The sequence below is a fragment of the Solanum tuberosum genome, unplaced genomic scaffold (assembly GCF_000226075.1).
Source record: "Solanum tuberosum cultivar DM 1-3 516 R44 unplaced genomic scaffold, SolTub_3.0 scf00350, whole genome shotgun sequence".
In the NCBI taxonomy this organism is placed as follows: Eukaryota; Viridiplantae; Streptophyta; class Magnoliopsida; order Solanales; family Solanaceae; genus Solanum; species Solanum tuberosum.
In genome coordinates, this window is record NW_006239274.1 from 296,286 (window position 1) to 313,881 (window position 17,596).

At 32.6% G+C, this 17,596-nt stretch overlaps 1 protein-coding gene across 1 annotated transcript; it reads left to right on the top strand.

Annotated features, from left to right (window-relative positions):
• The first annotated feature begins 15,624 nt into the window (after positions 1-15,624).
• Positions 15,625-16,411, top strand: LOC107063402 (uncharacterized). Its single transcript, XM_015315248.1, has 2 exons — positions 15,625-15,996; positions 16,043-16,411. Exons 1-2 carry the CDS (start codon positions 15,625-15,627, stop codon positions 16,409-16,411), a joined length of 741 nt encoding a protein of 246 aa, XP_015170734.1.
• Positions 16,412-17,596: the final 1,185 nt, after the last annotated feature.

The window sequence follows — 17,596 nt, forward strand, 5'->3', positions numbered from 1 at the left end:
TGTTGGGTTTTAAAGGTGTGAACAGGAAATGAAGAGTTGTGATTCTCTTGAAGGGTTGTGACCTTTATGAAAGGTTGTGTCCTTTCTAAAGGGTTGTGACTGTTTGAAAGGTTGTGCATTTTTCATAGTGTTGTGACCTTTCTGAAAGGTTGTCTTCTTTCCAAAGGGTTGTGACCTTTACCCTTTGTTGGCTATAAATAGAGAGGTTTTCTCTCATTTTTCTGCATCGAATTCTTCCCTTCTTTTGCATACATTTCTTACAAAACAAAATCGATCGATCGTGTCTGTGTGTGTGATTCGTTGCTGTCATTTTGAGTTCGTTGAAATTATCGAAGTTTGAGGTACCTCTACTTCTTTAATGGTTAATCTGTTTTATCTTGGGAGGAATTAATCTGCAACCTCGGGTACTTGAGGGGATTAAATTTCTTAAGGACACACAATGGGTTTTGTGGACTCGGATAGTTCTTTGTGTTTTTCTTTTCATCTTTTATTTTTTCTGGTTTGCTAATCTGAATACAGGAGATAACAGATTTGTACTCTAGTATAGGAATAAGTTGATGCTAATGCATCTTATATTCCCTTAAATTATTTTATATTTGGGTTCAGCTCATCATATGAGTACTGCATGTTTTTGTGATGCACATATGGACTCTCAGGGCAGCGCAAATCCTCGCTAGGAACTTCACTCATTCAATTGGTTATGGTTAGCCTTATATATTACTGAGGCACTCTTGCTTATACAGTGACATTTTATCTATACTTTTGGGTATAGTAACGGTCTTGTCTCATGTCTGACTTAGAAGTTCCATATCTACCATACTTATGTCATGTTTTTTTTTGTAAATTTCCTAATGTATCCTCGAATAGGTTTTTTATGATGTTATATCTTTTAATTTTAACTATTCACTTAATGAATTACTCTATTTTTTATGAGATTATTTACCTTTCTCTTCTATTTTCCTATCAAGTTCGTAAGTGGTATCAAAGAAATTAAGTTTGTTGACGATCACATATATGATTGAGAGGATACACGGACATTTAAATAATCAGTTCGTAAAGGATAGGTTTTTACCCTTAATTGTGCAATTGAGCTTAAACCAATAAATTACAATTCTTGTTGAACTCCATATGTATCAAATGAGTAAGTGATGAGCTAGATTCGCATGGCTCGAGTGATGACACCACCCATCGGGTAAGATTATGAAGTTTTTGTTAGAAAAATATGAGGTCAAGGATGAAATTGGAATTGTTGTGACGGTCATATGTTGTCGTGGGGGTAGGGGGGGAGGCATATACGAACCTAGTCTTTTAATGATATCATTCGATTTAGGCCTAGGCTAATATGACTATAAAACATATCACTATGGTGTAAGACTTTCTTACTTATATAATCAACATCCTCACTCAGTTTTTCTTTGTCTTAAAGGGATTTACCTAAACTTTGTTAAACTCTATGCAAGTTTGACAAGGTTGATACAAGAGCGGCACAAATACCATTTATAATGGCTCAGCCTATAAGTTATATTGTCCACTTTGGGCCTAAGCGTGCACAACTTTGAAAATGTCGCTATGGTGTAATGACTTCTTACTTATATACCCAACATCTCTCTCTCCATTGTTTTACTGATGTAGATCTTCTTATCCTAAGCTAGGGTGCCACATACATCCCCTCTAATGGACTCAACTTCCTCACCAAAGTTTTTCTCACCTCATAGGATTTGCCTAGATTCAGTACTGAGGTTCGCCTTGCCTCTGGCCTACATCAACAAAGGTTGATACAAGTTTGTCTTTGATACCATTTATAATGTCCCAGCCCGCTAGTGTTTAAGGAGGAGGATGTGATGACATCATTAATTATTGTGGGGCAAACATCAAAGCTTGAGGAATGACATAAAAACTGTTTTTGCATATAGAGGATTTTCCCAAGAATTGAAATTCGTTGGGCAAAGGACAGTCAGGAGAACTAAGTTTATAAAGGGTTGGATTCCGGTGAAGGGTTGGACCATCAGATTCTTGTATGCAGTCTTACCCTACATTTCTATAAGAGCTTGTTTCCACAGCTTTAACATGTGGCCTCCCCGTCACGTGGCATCAATTTTACCAATTATGTCAAGGCTTCCGTTACATTATTGGACCATGCATTTAGATTATATACACATAATAAAAAATATTATTTTCATTTATAATGCTACATTGCCTTCTTGATAACAAAGAATCTATATTGAGAACGTAAAAAGGCAATAGATACGAAGGTAAGTGAAGTTAAAACATATTTAGGTTAATATATATATAATATTAATCGATACCACTAGACAGAGTGTTTAGTGGCCTTTTATTAACATAAAAATCCTCTATAGGGATAAGTAATAGTAGGGGGGCTAGGCATTACCTTATCAATTCTAATTATGTTATGAACCAACTTAGATAAGCTAAGTATCAAATTTTATCTATCCTTGACAAATTTATTTAATAGAGTATTAATCTAAACTACTTAATAAGCATCAAACATTTTCTGTCCTTGAAAAATAAGGATATTTTGCAACAAATTCAATTTGAGGAAACAACAATTATCAATTTTTATAATATATATTTTTGCTAGATATCCTATAATTAAATTTCAAACTAGAACTAGAAATCCAAAATATTATGCAATAAAGTAGAGTTAAATTTACACATCTTTCAAAAAATTTAACACTCCACATTTACAACTTTTCCTTTTATATTTTCCATTAAAGAGGAAAAAAATACTTAATGCCAATGCTAATCATCATTCCAAAAAAGATTATCTGTCATTGCCATAAAAAAGAACAAGTGCAGAATCACATAAACATTAGATATGGGGAAAACAAAGAAATAGTAATATAATTTTAGTAGAATTTTACCATGTGTCTGATGAATGTTGTTTGGTTCCATTTGAGCTCCAAGGCGGCACACAGACAAACAAAGAAAATAAGGTATGAAATGGTCCTACACACTACACAACTCGTATGTTTTGCTATAATATCTTTTTTTTCCCATTTTAAATCGTTATATTTGAATTTCGATAATATCTACACATGACTATTTTACTAAACTATCCCAATTAATTACTTAGTACTCCCTCTATTCCAAAGGATATGAATTTTTGAGTCTTTTTCCCTTGTTCAAAGTTTAAGATGAATGTTTGAACTTTTTTCCATATTTACTCTTTCATTTAATGAAGCTTTATATAATATATTTTCTATAAAACTTCAAGATGGATGTTTGAATTTTTTTTCCACATTTATGCTTTCCTTTAATGATATTTTATATTATATAGGAGATAAGTTGCAATACATACAAAGTTATATTATGATTTACAAAGGGTAATAGTGTAAAATATTGTTTAAATTATGTCCTTGAATATTTTTCTTTTTACGCATATAACCATAGATTTTGTGAGAAATATTTGACTTTTTAATAAAATATAGTTATATCCACAAGTTCTAAAAACTAATCAAAATACCCATGAGTTTGTATTATTATTCTATAATGAACATATTCCTTGAAAAGACATGATAACAGACACAATTAAGATGAATCTAAGTAAAGATTAAGAAAACAAAAGAAAAATATCATTGATTAGTATACCAAAAACAACTACTATTACTTCTAATTGAAAGTGAATTCAAAGAGCAAACTCAGATAAAAATTGTGTAAATCCAGTTTTCTACGCACTTATGATTTTATTTAGTGTTCATGACTGAAATGAACACAATAGTAAGAAACAAGAACACTTAAGAATTTTTGTGTGACATATGTTATCTAGGTATAACTAAAAGCTCGACAGTTCACAGATATTGAATCTGTCAATTTGCAAAGTTTACCCAATGTATGTTTCCTATGAGAGTTCAAAGGAAAAGATACCTATCCATATGTGCATAATTCTTATTTTTATATCACACAATTTTTTCATGCATATTTTTCATAATATAGTCATTCCCCATTCATATAGGGATTATTGGGTTTCTTTAATGGCTAAGCTTTAAGTATGAGAATTAATGGAAATTGGAAGAAACTAAGTTGAAGAGAAAATAAAGTTCATCTTCCCCATTGGAGGTGAAGAGGATACCTTTTGAACGTTTGAGTAAAAATACTCATCCTAATTTTTAAAGGGTTGAGAAGAGAGACTCCCCCGCGTCGTCATCATCATGGATCACTCGATTTCGATTTTAACTTCATAATTGATTGAACTTATTTTTTTCCATTTTCACTAATCAATTTCCTTTTTTCTTTATAGTAATAGTAATTTACTGATTCATAAAATTTGTAGGGAAAGAACATATTTCTTTCGACAGAAAAGTCACTTCCCTTTGACATAAATATATATATCTAAACATTGCAAAGTAGAACTAATTTTAAATATATTAACAAAAAATATTAGAATTAATATTCTTTTATGTATAAATTTTTTTTTATATATTATGTCAGTTTGTTTTGGATTCTATTTAACTTCTTGATTTTTTGTAAATACCAAATCGAATAAAGAATGGTCTATTTTTTTCTCAATGCCAAATCAAACTACAAGTTCATTTTTTTCTTCAGTTTGGCATAGTTCCCGGTTCAATTAATTTATTTGATGGTTTGACATGTACATTGCTAGTCGACATATTATAATTAATTAGTTGTCTTTTATATAATCTACTTATACTTTCGGGATTATAAGTTATGGCTCTACAATTCTTATTTTTCCTTCTCATTCTTTTTTCTATATACACAATACACATACTTTCACCTATATATATATATATAGGTATACCTCGAGAGTTGAGAGAAACTAATCCATTATTATACACTTTGATTTTAGAGTTTTGAGATTAGAGTTTCAACTTTTAAGGTACGATGTCTATATTTTCGTTGTTCTTTTCGTATGTGCTCTTTAACTTTATTTTAATTTAAATGCTATAAAAATAACTACGTTCATTCTCATCAACTCATTTTTATAAAAAAATAATTATAGTCACGATTAATATGCCTTGATTTATTCAATTTGTTTATTTGGCTGTTGTGAAAACTCTAATCACATACCACACTATCAAGCATGACTCATTTGTAAAAAAGTAGGTATTTCATCATGAAAATATATTTTTATTTGAATCTTTCAAAGTTAAAGTTGAAATTAGAGTTGTGTTTCACAAAAGGTGATGTGATGTGTAGGACCAGTTCATCTTCTTTTTTTCTTTGTTTGAGCTACATTGTGGAGCGCAAATTGCCACTTCATCTCCAAGGCAAAAGGGACGACAGGCCCACAAGGTAAAACCATAACCTTTTTTTAGTAAGTTCCTACGATCCTGTGGCACGATTAGATTTTCAAGAGTTTATTTTTTAACTTTTGTCTGAATATCAAGAAGAAAATTTTATGGTTTTAAAAATAAATTTACAAATATGAATCATATAAAATATATTATAAATTATACTAAGTTATGATTCAAAATATTTATAAGATAGAAAAAAGTTATGTCAAAAGAATCATTTCAATCTCAAAATTTAAAGTTGCTATATAAATTGAGATGAAAGAGGATATTGTACCTTTTCATAGTATGTACACCTTCAATTTTCATTTGTTGCTTGTCAGATTTTTACTTATGACACAGTCTACGAATGTTCAAAAAACACAGTAATGTTGTAATTATAAATACTCATTAAATTAAAGAGTAGTAAAAATAAATAAATAAATAAATGTTTTCTAAAAAGAGCTAAAAATAACAATAAATCATTTACTTGAAATGGACGAAGTATTTTTTTAATCCATGTCGATTGTTCATGCGATCAAAGCGTCTCCATTTGACTTTTTTCTTCATGGCAAAAGGCAGACATTTTTTTTGGGATGATTAGAATGGGTTAAGTGTTTGTCTTTTTAAATTTAAATTTTATATTCTTATTTATATTAATCTTTGTCCCCTTCTGACATGAAAAATATAAAAGTCAAAGTTGTTAATATGGGATTTAACACATAAAAGGGTGACTGAGTTGATATAGTAATATCCCATTAGAAACGTGAGTGGCCAAGGTGGGTAGCTGGACTTGTCTAGTGTGGTTTACCAAAATATCTTATTTATTTTACTTAAAAAGATATATAAAATAATTTATATTAATACTCTATTGAATATCTTTCTTTATGATGGACAAAGGTTATCAAGCTCATATGTACATCATGATTATAAAATAAATAAAGGAGTGTTCAACACCTTAAAATACATAAAGGAGTGTTAAATATTAGATTCTTTCAACAAGTTAAAATTTTCTAACCAGAAAAGTAATGACTTGTTATGTATCATTAAGTGACTAGATTACGAGAAAATCTTGACAATTTACTCAAAATATTGTTTTCCCCCTTCATTTACAGTCTAGTACTTCTAACACCCAGCTATTTGAAAGAACTAGAAATAGAAAGAAACCATTTTTGGAAAGATCAAATATGGAAAGTTTGGCAAGTTTTGCTAAGTTTAAGTTTTGGGTTAACTTCAAACAACCATAAATATCAGTACAAATTAAGTTTGGAGTGCTATAAGAAAGCCAATGAAATTTCATGAAATTATCTTTCTAACGCCACCGTGTTTGCTTTTTTTCGAGTTCGTATGAGGGAGATATGCCCATTCGAAGTTGGGGCTGTCTAGATAAGGAAAGTTAGCCGGGTTTTAAAGAGGTATTTTGGTCTATTCATTACTCAATTAATTAATCTGTTTTTACTAATTTATTTTTGGTCTAATGTAAATTGGTTCAGTTTACGCTTTATAAAGTTACGCTACGGTTTTGATAGAAGAGAAAAGAGGAGAAGAGAGGAGAAGAAGCAAAGGAATCATCACGTTCTTGAAGTTTAGCTTGTGAATTTCGCCAAGGGTTAATCCCTAGAAGCTATGTGATATCACATAGTGTTGGATTTATTCATCCACGCGCCAATCATTATTTATTACAGCTATTGAGCTTCTTGAAAGTACAGAAATTGAGTTCTTGATGGATTTTGTTGAAGTTTCTATTGGGTTCTTAATTGTTGAGTTCTTGAGTTAGTTTCATGAGATTTGAAGTTAGATTTGAGTATATTTTTGTATACTTTGGTTGGGTATTCGAATCTAAGTGTTTGGGGAAAGAACCAATCGAATCTAGACGAATTAGGGTCAAAAAATGAACAAGAAAATTCATCAAAAATCGGAGGAAAAGGGGTTGTGCACCGCACCACATAAGTGTCTGCGGGTAGGGTTCTAACCCACTGCGCCACTCAAAGCGCCCCAACCCTAATTCTTTAGTTTTACCTCTAGCGTCGGCGCCACTCATAGCACCAAGGTCGCCAGGTCTTATACCCTTTCCCATTACTTTCGGTTTGAATTTCCTTGAATTGTACCTATGATTTCTAGTTTATTTTTATACTCTAATGTACGTCTAAACATCATGATATCATCCATAAACATGAATCATAACTTTGAATCAATAAAATTCAAATTCTAGGAAAGTTAAGATACATGTCTAGAGAGTTGTTACAGTCTTTCCAAGAAGTCTTTTTCAAATGCTTTAAACTAGTTTTAAGACTTGAGTTAAAAGTTGACTAAACAGTAAAGAGTTAATTTCATTTCTTCAAAAAAAAAGTATATGGGGACTATGTATTCCCAAAGAGTAAAGTTTTTCACATTTAAACAAGAAAGGAAACACCGATTTCCAAAAGATCGTTTGAGCTAGTTTTTCAGTAAAGACTATTTGCTTTCACAATTAAGAAAGAGAGGAAACACTGATTTCTAAGAGAGCCTTTGGGCTAGTTTTTGAGTAATCATCTCAAACCAGATAAAGAGTTATGCTTTTAAACATATGATCTAGTTATATTTTGGGGGTAGTATTGAGCACCGATAAGGGGGAGAGTTCATACAACTCCCAACCCTCATAAACCATGCAAACATCATGGGTAGAAAAGGGTCATACTTTTTACATGATTCTTTAGTGATTTTTAGCATAGACTAGTGGATCTACTTAGTAGTTAGGTTCTATACCCCAGACAAGGTATAGGAGGGCCTGGCAGCGTGAGGCAAAATGTTGTATCATCACATAACTCTTAAGTGATGGTTGTTGGTTAGAGAAACTCCCGCAAAAGTATTTTTTATTCTTTTATACACAGAGATAACTGTATTTTTAAATACAAACAAAGTTTATATTGTATCTTTATAAACAAATTGAGTTATTGTGGTATTTCTCAATACACAGAGTTGTTATCCATGTTTTTAAATCTTTTATTTATATTGCATATACTATACTGCTTTATACTGAAATGAGTTCAGTTGACGTGAGTTGAGACGAGGTTTGTTCTTTCAATTCCCTTTTCAAGTTAATGTTTTCTTTTAGAATTCCCCTCGCATGCTCGTACATTCAACGTACTGATGCCTATTGAACTGCATCTTTTTATGTTGTAGATATAGGTAACCAGGATCAACATCTAGCACATCGTTCATTCTACTTGAGCTTTAGAGTTGTTGGTGAGCCTTCTTGCTTACAGAGGACCTTTATTGCTTTTTAGTTAGTTCATTAGGACATCATGGGTGTGATACCGACGTCCATCTTAGTTGTTGATTTTAATTCTAGAGTCTTTCAATTCCTATTTTGATGTTTGAGACTTGAGTACCATTTTTGATAGTGAATGTTTCTTTATACATTCTATATTATTTATTGAGATTCCAGTTTACTTTTAAAGTACTTTTATCATGAGTAAGTCTTCCTCTAAGAGTTAATTTACCTTGATTTATTAAATTTGTTTATTTGGCTGTTGTGACAACTATAATCACATACAACACTATCAAGCATGACTCATTTGTAAAAATGTAGGCTTTTCATCATGCAAATATATTTTTATTTGAATCTTTCAAAGTTAAAGTTGAAATTAGAGTTGTGTTTCACAACAAGTCATGTGATGTGTAGGACCTGTTCATATTTTTTTCTTTGTTTCAGTTACATTGGGGAGGGCAAATGGCCACTCGATCTCTGATGCAAAACGGACGATAGTCCCACAAGGTAAAACATAACCTTTTTTTAGTAACTTCCTACGAACCTGCAGCATGATTAGAATTTCAAGAGTTTATTTTTTTACTTTTGTCTGAATATAGAGATGAAAATTTTATGGTTTTAAGAATAAATTTACAAATATGAATTATATAAAAAGTATTATAAATTATTATAAGTTATGATTCAAAATATTTATAAGATAGAGAAAAGTTATATCAAAAGAATCATTTGAATTTCAAAATTTAATGTTGCTATATAAATTGAAATGAAAGAGGATATTGTACCTTTTATTAGTATGTACACCTTCAATTTTCATTTGTTGTTTGTCAGATTTTTACTTATGACATAGAGTCTACGAATGTTCAAAAAACACAATAATGTTGTAATTATAAATACTTATTAAATTAAAGAATTGTTAAAATAATTAAATGTTTTCTAAAAAGATCTAAAAATAACAATAAATCAATTAATTGAAATGGGGGAAGTATTTTTTTAATACATGTCGATTGTTCATGCGATCAAAGCGTCTGCATTTAACTTTTTTCTTCATGGCGAAAGGCCGACATTTATTTTGGGATGATTAGAGTGGGTTAAGTGTTTGACTTTTTTAAATTTAAATTTTATATTCTTATTTCTATTAATCTTTTTCCCTTTCTGACATGAAAAATATAAAAGTCAAAATTGTTAATATGGGATTTAACACAAAAAAGGGTGACTGAGTTGGTATAGTAATAACACATTAGAAATGTGAGAGGCCAAGGCGGGCAGCTGTACTTGTCTAGTGTGGTTTACCAAAAAATCTTTATTATTTTACTTAAAAATATATATATAATAATTTATATTAATACTCTGTTGAATATCTTTCTTTAGGATGGACAAAGATTATCAAGCTCGTACGTACAACATGATTATAAAATAAATAAAGGAGTGTTCAACACCTAAAAGTACATAAAGGAGTGTTAAATATTAGATACTTTCAACAAGTTTCAATTTTCTAACCAGAAAAGTAATGACTTGTTCTATATCATTAAGTGACTACATTAAGAGAAAATCTTGACAATTTACTCAAAATATTGTCTTCCCCATTCATTAACAATGTAGTACTTGTAACACCCTGCTATTTGAAAGAACTAGAAATAGAAAGAAACCATTTTCGGAAAGATCAAATATGGAAAGTTTGGCAAGTTTTTGCTAAGTTTAAGTTTTGGGTAAACTTCAAACGACCATAACTCTCAGTACATGATAAGTTAGGAGTGCTATAAGAAAGCCAATGAAAGGTCACGAAATTATCTTTTTAACGTCACCGAGTTTGCTTTTTTTCCATTTCGTATGAGGGAGATATGCCCGTTTGAAGTTGGTGCTCTCTAATAAGGAAAGTTACCCGGATTTTAAAGAGGCATTTTGATCTATTCATTACCCAATTAACTAATCTGTTTTTACTAATTAATTTTGGGTCTAAACTAATTTGGTTCAGTTTAATTTTATAAAATTACACTAGGGATTTGATAGAAGAGAAAAGAGGAGAAGAAGCCAAGGAATTGTCACGTTCTTGAAGTTTAGATTGTGGATTTCATCAAGGGTTAATCCGTAGGAGTTATGTTATATCAGATAGCATTAAGTTTATTCACCCATGCGCCAATCATTGTTTATTTAAGCTATTTAAGTTCTTGAAAGTAGATAAATTGAGTTCTTGATGGATTTTGTTGAAGTTTAAATTGGGTTCTTAATTGTTGAGTTCTGGAGAAGTTCTTCAGTTAGATTCATGAGATTTGAAGTTAGTTTTGAGTATTCTTGTATACTTTGGTTGGGTATTCGAATCTAAGTGTTTGGGGAAAGAACCAACCAAATCTAGACGAAATAGGGTCGAAAAACGAACAAGAAAATTCATCAAAAATCTAGGGAGAAGGGGTGGGACGCCACACCACATAACTGTCTGCGGGTAGGGCTCTGGGGCGCCGCGCCACTTATAGAGACCCAACCCTAGTTCTGTACTTTTACCTCTGGCATCGACGCCACTCAGAGCGCCATGGTCGCCAAGGCTTCTACCCTTTCCCATTACTTTCAGTTTGAGTTTCCTTGAATCATATGTATGATTTCTAGTTTGTTTCTACACTCTAAGGTACGTCTAGACATCATGATATCATCCATAAAAATGAATCATAACCTTGAATCCATAATTCAAATTCAAGGAAAGTTAAGAGCCATGTCTAAAGAGTTCTTAGAGTCTTTTCAAGAAGTCTTTTGCTAATGCTTTAAACTAGTTTTAAGACTTGAGTTAAGACTTGACTAAAGAGTAAAGAGTGAAGTTCATTTCTTCAAAATAAAATTATATGGGGACTATGTATTCCCAAATAGTAAATTATTTTACATTTAAACAAGAAAGGAAACACCGATTTCCAAAAGAGCCTTTGAACAAGTTTTCAGTAAAGAGTATTTGCTTTTACAATTAAGCAAGATTGGAAACACTAATTTCCTAGAGAGCCTTTGGGCTAGTTTTTGAGTAATCATCTTAAACCGGAGAAAGAGTTATGCTTTTAAACATATGATCTTTTTGTATTTTGGGAGTAGTATTGAGCATTGATAGGGGGAGAGTTCAGAAAACTCCCAACTCCCATAATCCATGCAAACATAATGGGTAGAATAGGGTCATACTTTTGATATGATTCCTTAGTGCCTTTTAGCATAGACTGGTAGATCCACTTAGTAGTTAGGTTCTATACCCTAGGCAAGGTATAGGAAGGGCCTGACAGCGTGAGGTAAAGCGTTGTATCATCACATAGCTCTTTAGTGATAGTTGTTTGTTAAAGAAACTCCCACAAAAGTATTTTGTATTCTTATATAAACAGATATAAATGTATTTTTTAATATAAACAGAATATATATTGTAACTTTGCATACAAATTGAGTTACTATTGTATTTCTCAATACACAGCTTTGTTAACCATGTTTTTAAATCTTTTCTGTATATTGCATTTACTAAACTACTATAGATTGAAATGGGTTCAGTTGACTTGAGTTGAGACGAGGTTTGTTCTTTCAGTTCCCTTTTCAAGATTATGTCATCTTGTAGAATTCCCCTCACATGCTCGTACATTCAATGTTCTGATGACAGTTGAACTGGATCTTTTTATGTTGCATATATTGGTAACCAGGATCAGCATCTAGCGCATCGTTCATTCTAGTTGAGCTTTAGAGTTGTTGGTGAGCCTCCTTGCTTCCAGACGACCTTTATTGCTTTTTAGTTAGTTAATTAGGACATCGTGGGTCTTGTCCCGACGTCCATCTTAGTTGTTGAAGTTAGTTCTAGAGTCTTTCCATTCCTGTTTTGATGTTTGAGACTTGAGTACCATTTTGGCTAGTGAATGTTTCTTTATACGTTCTAAGTTATTTATTGAAATTCCAGTTTACTTTTAAATTATTTTTTATCATGAGTAAGCCTTCCTCTAAGAGTTAATTTACCTTGGTTTATTAAATTTGTTTATTTGGATGTTGTGACAACTCTAAACACATACAACACTATCAAGCATGACTCATTTGTAAAAAGTAGGCATTTCATCAGGAAAATATATTTTTATTTGAATCTTTCAAAGTTAAAGTTGAAATTAGAGTTTTGTTTCACAAAAAAGTCATGTGATGTGTAGGACATGTTCATATTTTTTTCTTTGTTTGAGTTACATTGTGGAGGGTAAATGGCCACTCGATCTCTGAAGCAAAACGGACGATAGTCCCACAAGGTAAAACATAACCTTTTTTCACTAAGTTCCTACGAACCTGTAGCAAGATTAGAATTCAAGAGTTTATTTTTTTACTTTTGTCTGAATATCGAGACGAAAATTTTATGGTTTTAAGAATAAATTTATAAATATGAATTATATAAAAAGTATGATAAATTATTATAAGTTATGATTCAAAATATTTATAAGATAAGAAAAGTTATGTCGAAAGAATCATTTTAATCTCAAAATTTAATGTTGCTATACAAATTGAGATGAAAGAGGATATTGTACCTTTGCTTAGTATGTACACCTTCAATTTGCATTTGATGTTTGTCAGATTTTTACTTATGACATAGAGTCTACGAATGTACAAAAAACATAGTAATGTTGTATTTATAAATACTCATTAAATTAAAGATTTGTTAAATTAAATAAATAAATAAATATTTTCTAAAAAGAGATAAAAATAACAATAAATCAATTAATTGAAATGGAGGAAGTATTTTTTTAATCCAAGTCGATTGTTCATGCCAGCAAAGCGTCTGCATTTGACTTTTTTATTCATGGCAAAAGGCAGACATTTATTTTGGGATGATTAGAGTGGGTTAAGTGTTTGACTTTTTTAACATAAATTTTATATTCTTATTTATATTAATCTTTTGCCCCTTCTGACATGAAAAATATAAAAGTCAAAGTTGTTAATATGTGATTTAACACATAAAAGGGTGACTAATTTGGTCCAGTAATATCCCATTAGATACGTGAGGGGCCAAGGTGGGTAGCTAGACTTGTCTAGTGTGGTTTACCAAAAGATCTTTTTTTATTTTACTTAAAAAGATATGTAAAATAATTTATATTAATACTCTATTGAATATCTTTCTTTAGGATGGACAAAGGTTATCAAGCTCGTACGTACATGATGATTATAAAATAAATAAAGTAGTGTTCAACACCTTAAAGTACATAAAGGAGTGTTCAATATTAGATTCTTTCAACAAGTTTCAATTTTCTTACCAGAAAAGTAATGACTTGTTCTATATCATTAAGTGACTAGATTAAGAGAAAATCTTGACAATTTACTCAAAATATTGTCTTCCCCCTTCATTAACAATAGAGTACTTGCAACACCCCGCTAGTTGAAAGAACTAGAAATAGAAAGAAACCATTTTTGGAAAGATCAAATATGGAAAGTTTGGCAAGTTTTGCTAAGTTTGAGTTTTGGGTAAACTTCAAACGACCATAACTCTCAGTACATGATAAGTTAGGAGTTCTATTAGAAAGCCAATGAAAGGTGACGAAATTATCTTTCTAACATCACCGAGTTTGCATTTTTTCGAGTTCATTGAAGGAGATATGCCCGTTTGATGTTGGGGCTCTCTAATATGGAAAGTTAGCCGGATTTTAAAGGGGTATTTTGGTCTATTCATTACCCAATTAATTAATCCATTTTTACTAATTTATTTTGGGTCAAAACTGATTTGGTTCAGTTTAATTTTATAAAATTACGCTAGGGTTTTGATAGAAGAGAAAAGAGGAGAAGAAGCCAAGGAATCGTAACGTTCTTGAAGTTTAGCTCGTGGATTTCATCAATGGTTAATCCCCATGAGTTATGTGATATCACATAGCGTTGATTTTATTCACCCACGCGCCAATCATTATTTATTTAAGCTATTTAAGTTCTTGAAAGTAGAGAAATTGAGTTCTTGATGGATTTTGTTGAAGTTTCTATTGGGTTCTTAATTGTTGAGTTCTTGAGAAGTTCTTGAGTTAGTTTCATGATATTTGAAGTTAGTTTTGAGTATATTCTTGTATACTTTGGTTGGGTATTCGAATCTAAGTGTTTGGGGGAAAGAACCAATCGAATCTAGATGAAATAGGGTCAAAAAACGAACAAGAATATTCATCAAAAATCTGGGGAAAAGGGGTGGGACGCCGCACCACATAATTGTCTGCGGGTAGGGCTCTGGGGCGCCGCGCCACTTAGAGCGATGCAACCCCAGTTCTGTACTTTCACCTCTGGCGTCGACGTCACTTAGAGTGCTAGGGTCGCCAAGGCTTCAACCCTTTCCCATTATTTTTGGTTTGAGATTCCTTGAATCATACCTATGATTTCTAGTTTATTTCTACACTCTAAGGTACATCTAGACATCATGATATCTTCTAGAAAAATGAATCATAACCTTGAATCCAAAAATTCAAATTCAAGGAAATTTAAGAGCCATATCTAAAGAGTTCTTACAGTCTTTTCAAGAAGTCTTTCGTAAATGCTTTAATCTTGTTCTAAGACTTGAGTTAAGAGTTGACTAAAGAGTAAAGAGTGAAGTTCATTTCTTAAAAAAAAAGTATATGGGGACTATGTATTCCCAAAGAGTAAAATGTTTTACATTTAAACAAGAAGGAAACACCGATTTCTAAAAGAGCCTTTGAGCAGGTTTTCAGTAAAGAGTATTTGCTTTCACAATTAAGCAAGAGATGAAACACTAATTTCCTAGAGAGCCTTTGGGCTAGTTTTTGAGTAATCATCTCCAACCGGAGAAAGAGTTATCCTTTTAAACATATGATCTAGTTATATTTTGGGAGTAGTATTTGTTGAGATACTCAGTAGTCTGTTATAAGTTCTTATCAAGTTGTTAAAGTAGATATCATTTGATTCAATCTTTTCCACAAGATTAGATTAAGTTGTTAAAGTAGTTCCTTAGATTTAGTCAAGTTAGTTACATATTAAGTTGTTAGAGTAGTACCTTAGAATTAGTCAAGTTAGTTACAGCTTACTGGTATTTAAGTTGATGTTACGATTGAATAAGATCATTTAAGTTTGCTTTGATTCTCAATCTCTTTATGGTTTCAGAGCCCCTCTAAAACCCCCACGAGTCTGATCCATTTTTTTTTATCTCCCTCTTTGCGTCCAAACATGGTTGTTCCTACTACCACCAGTGACACTGCTGTTGCAGTTCTGACTACCACTCATGTGGTACAGTTCAACCCAGTTGCCCAATCACCTACCAAACTACAAGGTAACCTCAACTTTGCCACCTGGATGGCCCAACTAGTGATGCTACTCAATGGACACAAGCTCCTTGGGCATCTCAGTAGTGCCAAATCTGCTCCCCCTACAACTATCACACACACTGATAGTACCATCTCAAATATTGAATATGAGATATGGTTTTTCCAAGACCAACTAATTCAACAAGCAATGATGGCATCTGTTGACCCCACTATTGCTCCCACTATTCCAATTGCCTCTTCGGCAAAAAATAGCATGGGATCTCCTTCATACAGCGTATGCCAATAGGAGTCACACTCGCATCTTCAGCTTGCAAGATCAGTTGCAGAACTTGAAAAAGGCCTCCAAGACAATTGCTACTTACCTACAGGAGATCAGATCAATTGTTGATGCTCTCAAAGTAGCAGGCTCTTCGGTGGCTGATGACGAACTAGCAGTCAAGATCTTGAGTGGCCTAGGTCATGAGTACCGTGAAATCACTGCCGCTATAAGAGCGCGCCACACAACCCTAAGCTTTGAGGAGCTATTCCAGAAACTAACAGACCATGAACTCTTTCTCAAACATCAAGATATTGACAGGTCATCCTCCATCATCACGACTGCAGTTGCACAAAGGATCAACTTTCAGCCGCAACATCAGAAGAATAATCGTCTCTTCCCCAATCAATATTCGAAACCACAAGCTCCATGATAGGTGGTCCCTGGAAATCAACAAAATGGGGGACAACCTAGGTAAGCAGTGAAATGCCAACTTTGCCAAAAGATCGGTCAAACAGCTGATGTGTGTCGCTCAAAATCGCACAACCACTTTGAAGCTAACGTCAACTTTGTGTCGAATCATCCAACAAATGCAAATCCTTGGATCCTTGATTCTGGAGCAACCCATCATGTCACAACAAATTAAGATAATCTTGAAGAATACACTGGCAATGAGGAAGTGTCCATGGGTGACGGTAAAACTATTCCAATCACTCACACTAGTTTAACTCAAATTAAGGCTTCTAACTCCAATTTCATGCTCTCTAACACTCTTTGTGCTCCAACTATGAAAAAGAACCTTATTTCTGTTGCTAAGTTTTGCACTGACAATCTAACCTCAATAGAATTTTTCCACGCTCTTCTCTTGTGAAGGATCTCAAAACTTGGAGACTACTGGTACAATCCCGGAATAAACATGGACTCTATGAGTGGCCCCAGAGGGATGATATGTCACCTTCCGTTAACTTCACCTCCACCAAAGTTTCCCGTCAACTGTGGCACCGTCGCTTGGGTCACCCTCATTTGAAAATCCTAGACTTAGTACTGAATAAATTTTCACTTCCCTTTACCACGAAAGAAAAGTTTCAGTTTTGTAATTCTTGCTCATCAAATAAAGCTCATTCTTTGCCATTTCAACGACTCACTTTAAATAGTAATGCACCACTTCAAACTTTGTTTAGTGATTTATGGGGTCCATCACCCATTTTATCTATTGATAAAAAGTTGTATTATTGCATTTTTGTTGATCATTACACCAAATATACTTGGTTGTATTGAATCAAAAACAAAAGTGAAGTTGCTTCAATTTTTGTGCAATTTCATCCTTTAGAAAAAAAAATTTAACACAAAATTGTCTCACTTTATACTGATGGAGGGGGTGAACACACAGGTCTTAAACACTGCCTACAATGCAATGGCATTGAACATTCAATCTCCCCACCCTACACACCCCAACGAGTTGCCATAGCTGAACGACGACACCGTCACATTGTCGAAACAGCTCGAACTCTTCTCAATGAAGCCGCACTACCATCTGAACTATGGTCCTTTGCCTATCACCATGCTATCTATCTCATAAATAGACTCCCTACACCTGGCCTGAATAATGATTCTCCTT